Source organism: Paralichthys olivaceus, chromosome 19 (assembly GCF_024713975.1).
Source record: "Paralichthys olivaceus isolate ysfri-2021 chromosome 19, ASM2471397v2, whole genome shotgun sequence".
Classification (NCBI taxonomy): Eukaryota; Metazoa; Chordata; class Actinopteri; order Pleuronectiformes; family Paralichthyidae; genus Paralichthys; species Paralichthys olivaceus.
Window position 1 is genome coordinate 16,935,046 of NC_091111.1, and position 10,381 is coordinate 16,945,426.

General features: G+C 45.0%; 2 protein-coding genes across 5 annotated transcripts; one reads left to right on the forward strand and one right to left on the reverse strand.

The window, feature by feature from the left end:
- The first annotated feature begins 8 nt into the window (after positions 1-8).
- Positions 9-6,419, forward strand: heca (hdc homolog, cell cycle regulator). 3 transcript variants are annotated; one of them, XM_020097750.2, is made up of 5 exons: positions 26-497; positions 2,824-3,847; positions 4,020-4,186; positions 5,565-5,719; positions 5,879-6,419. In XM_020097750.2, exons 1-5 carry the CDS (start codon positions 302-304, stop codon positions 6,041-6,043), a joined length of 1,707 nt encoding a protein of 568 aa, XP_019953309.2. In that variant the 5' UTR covers positions 26-301; the 3' UTR covers positions 6,044-6,419. The 3 variants fall into 3 exon arrangements, with proteins under 3 accessions (XP_019953310.2, XP_019953309.2, XP_019953311.1); XM_020097752.2 differs by lacking the exon at positions 26-497 and adding an exon at positions 525-900; XM_020097751.2 differs by lacking the exon at positions 5,879-6,419 and having other exon boundaries at positions 9-497; positions 4,020-4,206; positions 5,565-5,703.
- mtif3 (mitochondrial translational initiation factor 3) lies at positions 6,337-9,270 on the reverse strand. 2 transcript variants are annotated; one of them, XM_020097753.2, is made up of 4 exons: positions 9,186-9,270; positions 7,598-8,051; positions 7,177-7,328; positions 6,337-6,771 (listed from the first exon to the last, which is right to left on the reverse strand). In XM_020097753.2, the coding sequence occupies exons 1-4, from the start codon at positions 9,204-9,206 to the stop codon at positions 6,529-6,531; spliced, it is 870 nt and encodes a 289-aa protein (XP_019953312.2). In that variant the 5' UTR covers positions 9,207-9,270; the 3' UTR covers positions 6,337-6,528. The 2 variants fall into 2 exon arrangements, with proteins under 2 accessions (XP_019953312.2, XP_069371584.1); XM_069515483.1 differs by having other exon boundaries at positions 9,190-9,248.
- Positions 9,271-10,381: the final 1,111 nt, after the last annotated feature.

The window sequence follows — 10,381 nt, forward strand, 5'->3', positions numbered from 1 at the left end:
GCGGTGCCGCGTGACGTCAGGGGGTGGAAGAAAACAGCAGAGCAGGAATCAAAACAAGAGACGGACACGCCCTCACGGAGACACAGACACAGAGACAGACACGGGGGAGACAGACAGGGACAGAGAGACAGGCAGGGACACAGAGACAGGCAGGGACACTGAGCTTGTAACCGGTTACTGCATCTTCTTCTGCCGCCACGGCTGCACAGAGACCCGCAACAGCCGCTGCGCTAATGGAGTCCACAGACGTGTCCCGCCGCGGCCGCTCGTAGAGGTCGAGAAGCAGCCGGAGTCCCGCACGATGCCCAACCAGAAGAGCAGCAAGGGGAAGCGGAGCAGGAGAACCAACAGCAGCGGGGACGAGCAGGAAAATGGAGCCTGTGCGGCGGCGGCGGCGGCGGCGGCAGCGGCGGCGGTGGCTGCGGGAGCGGCAGCGGGAGCCGGAGGAGCGGCGGCCGCGGCGGCTGCAGCTGCGCCCAGGAGCGAGCGCTCGAGCGGTGAGAAGCGGAGGGGGGTGGGGGGGGAGGCTCCGGGGACGTGGGGAAGTTTTAGGGCAGCGGTGCCTCCTTCCTTCCCGCCGGAGGAAGCCCCCGGTGGTGTCCGTGACATCCGTGCACTGCGACGTAGCTGCTGGAGACACCACCCGCACCAAACTTCTATTAGAGACGTCGCTGTTTTTACCGCCGCCTCCATTATCTCCACCTGCAGGCTGCACGGGTCCATCACGACCGAAGGCCCCGCACGAGTTGGTGGTTATTCGTTCACGTCGTTGGTGTTGCGGTGAACCAGCAAGTAGCCGGTGCCCAACCGCACCGAAATCCACGTTAATGTGATTGATTGGCGCTGATTTTGACGCGCAGTGTGTTGTGTTTTGGCCCAAGAAAATCACGGGAGCAGCAGGTAAAGAAGCTAAAATGGCATTGAAGCAGGTGATGTTTGGTGCGTTTAAAGGTAGCCGAGTTACACAGCGCCTCGTGTTCTTTCTTTTAACACGTGAAATCATGGCTGAATATGATTTACTACTTCCCAGTGAGCAGGCAATCCTTAAATTGTAGAAATTGTTAATGGAGTTTGGTTCTCCAAGTATAAGGGTTATCCCATATGGAAATAATAACCCTTGTTGTCAAACGTGCAGCATCAGTGTTTACATCCACGCTGATGCTCGATGGCTGCAGCATGTAGTGTGCAGGCCTCAGCTTTTACTGTTTCCTTATCCTCTCAGTTTTTGGTTGTGGCCTTCCTCCTCCTCCTCCTCCTCAATGGTAATACTTACACCTCACCGCTTGTCTGCGCACTCAAGTTCAACTTCATCCCAAACAGACTTCAAATACTGAGAGAAAGTCTCCCTGCTGTCCTCCTCCCCCTCTGATTATTATTATAAATATGGTTTTAAACTTTATTTTTAAAAACCTCCTCTTATTTCATGGACTCTATATTAAGCGAATATAAATACAGTCTATGATGCAAACTGTGGATGTGGTGCAGAATTACAGGCCTAGTCTACTTATTACATATTATTATGATAAGACTGCTACAACCAGGCCAAAGCAAAGTAAACACAAATCAGTGCATTTCTCTTATTTTACAGTTGAAGTCATAGAGATATTATCATAATGTAGGTTGGCTAACTACTAGTTACAATACTAATAATAATTAGATGTTTCAAATATATATATATCAATAACATCACTATGAAGCAGTGCTGAAAAAGTCAAACAATTGGTTCTTAATGAAGCGAAAACTAATTGTCAACCATTTTCTATTAATTGTCTTTAGTATTTGATGGTTGCAGCCTCTCGAATGTGACGATTCCCTGCTTCCCGGCTCTGGAAAGTCGTGATGAGCATCTGTCGCCAGCAATTAACTGAGCGATTCATATAATCAATAATCAGATGATAAGAGCAGTTGCAGCCTTGGATGAAATGCAAATAAATCTACTTTTCAGGAGCATAAATTATGTAAAAGAGAATTTAAAACCGTCAGAGATTTTCTCCCAGGTTTCATTCATGCCGATGTGTGAATTCAGTGCAGCACTTTCTCAAGTTTTTTCTCCCCCTCCATTGTATGAAAGCACAGAGAGTGCACAGGAAGAGGAAGGAGGAAACTACCCCCACAGAGTATTATCATCAGCTGCCGCTTGTGTCGACTGTGTGCCCACATTTGCTTGATTCACATCCAGACTTGAGAATTGGCGAGGCTTGAATAGAGCTGCTCACAGGCTTCAATGGCCTAGTTCAATTTCATAAATCGATGGCAGCGAGGCAGAAAAGACACTGGAGTCACTCTCTTTGACTATTAATCTCCTCTGGTGTGGTCAGGATGGGAATGATGTTGATGATGTAACTTCTGATGGAGACACATTTTGGCTCTAATGCTGCTCTAAGACAATAATCCATTATTTGATTTGTCAGTTTACAGAAAATGTTCATTACAGATTATTATTATTTTCCCAGTCAACAGGTTCATTTGTTGGGTCACAAAATGTCAATAAAGTGCAAAAAGATTCCAAAGTCAAATATTCAAAATACCTGTGTCTAAAATTCTCCCAACATTCAGTTTACAATCATGTCGGACAAAGAAAAGCAACAGATTCTCCCATGTAACCATGGAGATGTTTGATATCTTGCCCGATTAAATTAATTGCAATGGCTAAGTCATGTTCAACATTATGATTCTGCATAAACATTTGCAGGATTTAGCTTTTAGACATTTTTGTTGAACCGATTTGTCTGAAAAAGAATCATCATTGCAGATCTAAGGATCTTTTTAGGGAAACCTTCATGGCAAACATTAAAATCCTCCTCCCTCCTCTCGTTTCCTCAGAGTGCCAGTGTGCGACGCCTCTCGGCTGCAGCCTCAGCCGCGCCATCGACCTGGAGAAGGACGACTACCAGCGCGTGCTCTGCAACAACGAGCTCTGCCCTTATGGCAACTGGATGCATCTGCAGTGCTTCTACGAGTGGGAGAGCTCCATCCTCGTCCAGTTCAACTGCATCGGCCGCGCACGCTCCTGGAACGAGAAGCAGTGCCGGCAGAACATGTGGACCAAGAAGGGCTATGACCTGGCCTTCAGGTTCTGCTCCTGCCGCTGTGGCCAGGGTCACCTGAAGAAAGACACCGACTGGTACCAGGTGAAACGCATGCAGGACGAGCGCAAAAAGAAGCCGTCCGAGAGGAGCGCAGGCAGGACTGGGGCCAGTGGAGGGGCTGTGGGGTCTGGGGACGGGCTTTTTGAAGAGCCTAAGAAAAGTAAGACACCTGGAGCAGGAGGAGGTAAACAATCCCACAGAGCCTCCAGTCAGGATTTACCTCGCAGACAATCAGTGGACCGACAGAACTCTTCAGAGAGAGGAGCAGCACTGGGAGGGCCCTTTCCTCTGGGCCTTCCTCAGAAATCTCCATGTGACTCTCCGGGACAATCTCCCCCTACCGGCTTCTCCCTCTCGCCCACTGCTGCTCCCGGATCAGGGGGAGCGGTTCTGAGGGGCTCCCGTCAGCTGGGAGAGTTTCTAAAATCAGCCGTCCACATGGACCAGCAGAGGAAACACCTCCTGGTCGGGGGAGCCTTCAGCAGGGGCGGCGGCTGCTCTGTGGGAGCCTCCGGAGGCGGTGGTCCTCACCTGGACCCCGGCTCTGTTCTTCCCCTGCCGCTGTCCTTCGCCCTGCCGCTCCACCACCGCCTCACCTCCGGCAGTGTGGGTGACGGTAACCACTCTCATCCGGTTCAGTTCCTGAGGAGGCTGGACCTCTCGGAGCTCCTCACCCACATTCCCCGTCATAAACTCAACACCTACCACGTCCGCATGGAGGACGACGCCCAGGCAGGACAGGGGGAGGAGCTGCGCAGGTAGAGCTTCAGGGACATTTGTCTTCTGCTGACCGATCAACAAAATTTAATCTGATCTGAACTCGATTGTTAAGTTTAAATCTAGATAATGGTTCATGTTATTCGGTCTAGGAGACATAATGATGGTGTTGTCTTTCTTACCCTACGTCTGTCCATGTTGTCTGTCCTGTAGGTTCATCCTGTCCGCCCTCAGTGCGAGCCAGAGGAACGTGGTCAACTGTGCGCTGTGCCACCGGGCGCTGCCTGTGTTTGAGCAGTTCCCTCTGGTGGACGGGACCCTGTTCCTCAGCCCCTCGCGCCACGACGAGATCGAGTACGACGTCCCCTGTCACCTTCAAGGTCAGAGCTGGGTGTTCAAGGTCAGGGCGCAAGAGCTGAGATTATGTTTAACAAGTCTTAAAGATAAATAAAGGAAAACACGTGGGGGGAAGACAAGAAGACAACACCTTTAACATAAAGATGATGTAACGCTTCTCTAAATCCACATTTTGGTTCAAACCCCAAATTTCCTTTTAGTTATTTTGTTCCTTCTCCGTTGACTTGAATATGCTCAGGGCGTCTGCGCTCACATTCTCACTATAGTTAGAACAGGTTACAGATTATGTTCAATACTTTTAAAACATTCGTCCTCGACCTGAGGCCTGTTCTCTGCAGCAGGTTCAACTTACTCTTGATTTCACTCGGGGTTAACAAAGAAGTTGTAAACAAACCGTGGTTCAGTGAATTCTGAGCAGATACGAAAAAACAAATAAAGTTTAACGGTCAAATGAGAAACTGTTATTAAAACACATTACTGACTGAATTCTGGTGTTCTCTGTGTACGGTGCTCTCCTCTGAAGTACTTACTTGATTCTAAAAAACCTTTTAGCTGCAACCACAATGAAAAATTCACCTGCAGCCAATCAGCAAAAAATATAAAAACATTCTTCTAAGTGATGAAAACTCCTCATCCTCACAGTTTTTCTAAATTGCTGAATCACAATTGATGAAACTGGATCTTCATCAGTGCGTTTACACTTTTTTTATTGGGTTCACACAATTTTATTTTTAATCAGTTTACAAAACACAGATGTCATACAAAGACCCAAAGCTCTGATGATTTTGTTAAACAAAAGGAAAATATGTCAGGTCCATATTTATAGAATGTATAATTCATTCGTTTGAATCTCTAATGCACTTTTTCAGTGATCGGTTTGATCCACTTTTAAAAACTGTCACCTCTGTTTCTCTCTCTGCCAGTAACCTCACTGAACAGGCCCCCAGCCTGACGTCAACTAGAAGTAATATTTTAATGATTTACATGATTTGTATTGTTTCTATATTGTGAGGATTATATACAATTACAGAATGGATTTAGTGGAAGGATGTCATATGGGTCAGGGAGTAAATCCGGATCTGGGGACGGGTTCATGAAATTTGTATCCCTTTCTGTACGATTGTGCCGTCGGGCGTTTTTTCAACATTTTCACACATTCTCCAGGGAACAAATCGAGGACCTCGATGAAAAGAAACTGAAATCAAAGCGTGTGTGTAACTTGCTGCAGCTTGGTTGGTTTTAGGCGACCACTGAGGGGCATCGTAGTTCAGGACATGAAATCACATCGGTGGATAAATGTGGCATCAAGCTAATCTAACTAATATGTTCCTCTTGATGCAGTTTTGTTTCTTGTCATACATAAATGCAGTAACTGGTTTGCGTTTCTTCTATTTCTAACAGGCAGGTTAATGCACCTGTACGCCATCTGTGTGGACTGTCTAGAAGGCGTCCACAAGATCGTCTGCATCAAATGCAAGTCACGCTGGGACGGGAGCTGGCATCAACTGGGCACCATGTACACCTACGACATCCTGGCTGCTTCACCGTGTTGCCAGGTACAAACTCTCGTCCCTGTGAGCTGACGCATCGACAGCAGCACGGACAGAAACATGTATTGAATGAGATTTTTCAGACGAATATCTAAAATTCAAGGCATATTTCTTCCTTATCTGTTTAACCAACTAGCGTCCCCTCTCCTCCCTGTGCGTCCTCAGGCTCGACTCAACTGCAAGCACTGCGGGAAGCCGGTGGTGGACGTTCGCATCGGGATGCAGTATTTCTCCGAGTACAGTAACGTCCAGCAGTGCCCTCACTGTGGCAACCTGGACTATCACTTTGTTAAACCCTTCTCCTCCTACAAAGTTCTCGAGGCTTATTGACAAATGTTGTCTGTGCATGCTCGTAAGGCTGCTCCAGTTCTTGTTGGTTTTTTTCTAACACAATCTAGGAAAGATTTTATTTTTTTGGGCCTTATGGTGATTTTATGTGTTTTAAGTTCACACTTTTATTTTTTATGTATAAGCAAAGAGTATGATTCTAGTTTTAAAGAATAAATGAATAAATAAATAAAAGTCCCAGGACAGTATCTCTGCTGTTAGAGAAAGGTGTTGATAAAAATGTGGAATTGACACTTTTAAGTCAAGCAAACACATTTATCTCTGTGACAAGTGAATGTATCTGTACGCCAAAATTTACTTTTATTTTTTACCAAAAAATAAAATAAAGATGAATCTTGAATAAAGCAGAGAAAGATGAGCACAAGTGTTGGTTTTAAATGTTCCTCACATTGAGACCCTTTTTCTCCTCCAATGAAACGGGAAAATGTTCCCGCTTGATTTGGTGAAAATGTTTTATTTCCATCAGATCACTGCGGTATAGACCCTTCTGTCGTGTCCTCGCTGCTAGCAGACGATGTTTGACTCCGGGCGGACTTCGAAATGGAGTCGTCAGACTGCGGCGCTGCAGACTTTCCTTTCCGAGCGATCTCCTTTGCTGAAGCCGGACGGAGGACGCACGTGGCTCCTTTACCGTCACGTATGACTGTCGGCTTGGAAACAAATCCCACCATTACCTCCAATTGTTCCACCATCTGCTCCAAAGTTGTGTCCTGTGGAAAGAAGATTTCACGAGTAAGATACTTAAAAAAAAAAAAAAAAAAAGATAAAGAAATCTGTCTTTTCTTTGAAACTTTATTGACCAAGACATGGACTTCTTGATTGAAAGGGTTCGATTTGACAGATGAAAAAACAACATTTCTATCTCTGTAGTTTTAGCTGCTTTTGCATGAAGGTTCTTTAAAGATGATATTCTATAATCCTTGTTTATGAAGAGCATAGACTGATTTGTAATGTACCCTCGTATCCATACTGAGTTAATAACATTATTGTCTGTTTAAGCTACTTCATTTTGAGTGTTTGGAAACCCTGACCTGTCAGTCGTCTCATTTCACATCCTGTTATCTCTTCCTGTCATAAAACAGCCAAAATATGCCCAAAAAAGGCGTTTTCCTCACCAGGTTGCCTGCAGGGTTCCCACGTGCCAATCGCAGAGTAATCCTAACATGGTGCTTCTTCTCCAGCCAGCTCTCCACTTGTTTCAGCTTGGTGCCGAGGTCATGGGACGCGATGCCGGATGAAAAGCTGAGCTCCTTCACCTGCACAGACGCTGCGGAGGAGATACAGTCAGTCGCCTTTCACGTGACATGCTACACCGTGTTTCACAGATTAAAATGAAAAGGGACTGTCCAGTAATTAATTATTCCAAATAACCTTCTCAGTTATTTAGAGAGAACGATAATAGATTTATTGTTAATGAAAATAAAAAGTCTCTCTATTTTTAAGGGTTGACAAAGCTGCTCCACACAGGACACTGAACAACTGTGTTCACAGGCTGCGTAGGTACTAAGTTGTGATCCCTGTCAGGACACCACACACCTGGTTTGGCTTTCTGTTTCTCCCTCAGCTTCAGCTGCTCTTCGTGGATTTGTTTGCCACTCATCAGCTGGTAGGTGGGAGGGTCTTTGCGTTCATCGAGCAGCACCAGTTTCAGACCCTGCTCGTCCATGATTCTGATCGTATCTGCTCGGTGCATGCTGCCCATGTCCTCGCCCGACTCGCTTATCACGTGTATCAGTTTCTGCGGGATCTTACGGCCGACGCTGCTGATCGTGGTGTGAGATCTGGGATCCTGCTTTTTTTTCTTCTGTGCAGGATTCTTTTCCGCATCATCTGCTGCTGTACAGAATGAAGAGCAGCTCCAGGAGATGATGTTTGTTCTGTCGCTGCAGTTGAGAAACCTTGATGCTGCGGTCCGGGAGCCAGGAGTGACACCACACACAGCTCTGACGCCATGGTTCAACACCCACCGCATACAACCTGCAGACATGTCCTGAATAAAAAAAAGAGTGGTGAGAGTTGAGCTGCCTGATGTGATCATATGTAGTGAACTTCAAGAAAAAGCCATAATTAATCCCTCATCTCCATTAGACGGCTTAACACGAATGAAAACGTACCCTTTCTTTGACAGTGTGAAAAAGGCATTGTTTAAAAAGATTTTCATAAATTGCTAAGGGAATAATTAATAGATCTTGATTTAAAAGACAGGCATGTTGCTGTTTATGAGTGTGTTCAAAGAAAAATCTGGATGTAGTGAATTTAGAGATGGTTGGGCGTCATTCTAGTTATAAAAAATATCAGTCAATGAAAAATCAATATGCAAATCGTTAGAGGCCTCTTGTTTTAATCTGATAAACAATCACAACGCATCTCAGGTTGAGTTTTGACAGATTCTGTGAGTTTCCTGAGCACACACCCACCAGACCAGCCTCCATTCACGAATTAGTTAATACAAGATAATGTATATTATCCGTCAATATCCGCACAAAGACATTTTCAAGACATTGTTTTGTCACATCTCCTGGGTCAACTCCATCATTCGGTGAACACCACACTCACTTCATTATTTTGTAGAAGTTTTACACACGTTTTTAATCGGATTTAAGTCTTTGGTTCACTCGTCTGTGGTTTAAACACCGTGTACGATAGATGCGATGGGGACGATTGAAAAATGAGTCCAAAAAGCGTAACTTTAAGCAAAACAAACCTGTAAAGGTATGCCGAACTTATGAGAAGGCCTCGGGGATTTAGTAAATATGTTTCAGCCCATGAATCATGCCTCGGTTTGTGTGTGAAGAATGTGAAAAAAACTTAACTGTGAGGTTTTGTAGCGGAGTCTGGGTTTGACAAGAAAGATCAAATTACAATCATTTGGACCAGGAACCCATCTGAAAGAATGGAGCTCTGCTGTGACCCACACGGTACAAGTTGTCCCACGTGTACAGATGTGTACAGGTGTGTGTACAGAGTGTGTACAGGTGTGTACAGATGTGTAATTGTACTTTAACGCCTCCTCGGTTACGAATATTACTGCAAACGCACAACGGTCAAAATTAGAGATAAACGTAAATCACGCGGGTCATTAAACAAACTTACACGTTTTCAATAGTTGTGTTTTTTTACTCACTTGCGCGTCAATGTCGTTCATTCATGTTCTCAGCTGCTACTTCCGCTGTGTTCTTCTTCCCGGGAATCAGAACCAACACATGCAACACAACCACAGTTATCGCCCCCTGTGGACAAAGCTGGACACGCAGGCTCATTGGTTGTTTGCTGGTGCTGCAGCTCACAGTTGTTATAGATTTATAAATAAAGAAACACAAAATCATCAGACCAGAATCTTTCAGGTTCTACTGCGATGAAAACCGTTTTAAATGGTTTCTCTGTGAATCTGTGGCGTTAGCGTGCCGTCCTCACTGTCAGGAGGAAAAGTGCTAAGTCTCTATGTCACATTTGCAGATCTAGGATTTTTCCAAATCACAATTTACACAGAGGGAACAATTATACGTCCACCATCCGTGCACTTCTCCCGATTCAGTACACACTCAAGTTGTTCCTTGTTTACCATAATGCCAATCCATAAAACCACGGAGCTGGGAATTTACAACCCCTGAGTCTGAAGTTGCAACTGGAGCGCACCGTCAAGTCGGAGTTTTGACTCGGAAGTTTGGAGGACCCGAAAAAAAAATGTCCCCTCTGCACATCAACAGTAGTGACAGCTGTGGTTTTTACTGTTTGTTAGCTCTTCTGTCATTTGATGTGTCGTACATACGTTTTGTCCATAAGCACAAACTTTGCTTGTAGAACTGAAATTCTATATATATATCCTAATATAGCCTATGTTATACGGCACGCCAACACCTGATGTTTATGTTGACCTTTTAGTATAGTCCATGTCCAATCCACTAACATAGAACTATATTCCAGCCAGCCAACAGGGGGCGATAGAGATGCTTTGGCTTCATTTTTTGGAGCACGCACACACACACACACACACAAAGAACAATATCAGCTCCACTGCTGCTCCTGATTAATATGTTGATTTCCTGTCTCTCTCTCGCACTCGATGCTATAAATACTCCAGCAGCTCGATCTTATCAGTTGACATTTCCTTTTCCAGCTCCAAAAAACTTGTAACAATGTGGAGTTCTTACTTATTTGCTATTTACTTTACACACAATTTTCAATTTGAAGTTCTTTGTGCGATGTTTAGTCAAGTTTTTACATGGTCATTAGTGCTATTTACATACACAAGCCTTGTGTACTGTTACACCTCCTGTGCATGTTCATCATAGCAGCATGTTATTTGGCTAGTTTTGCATA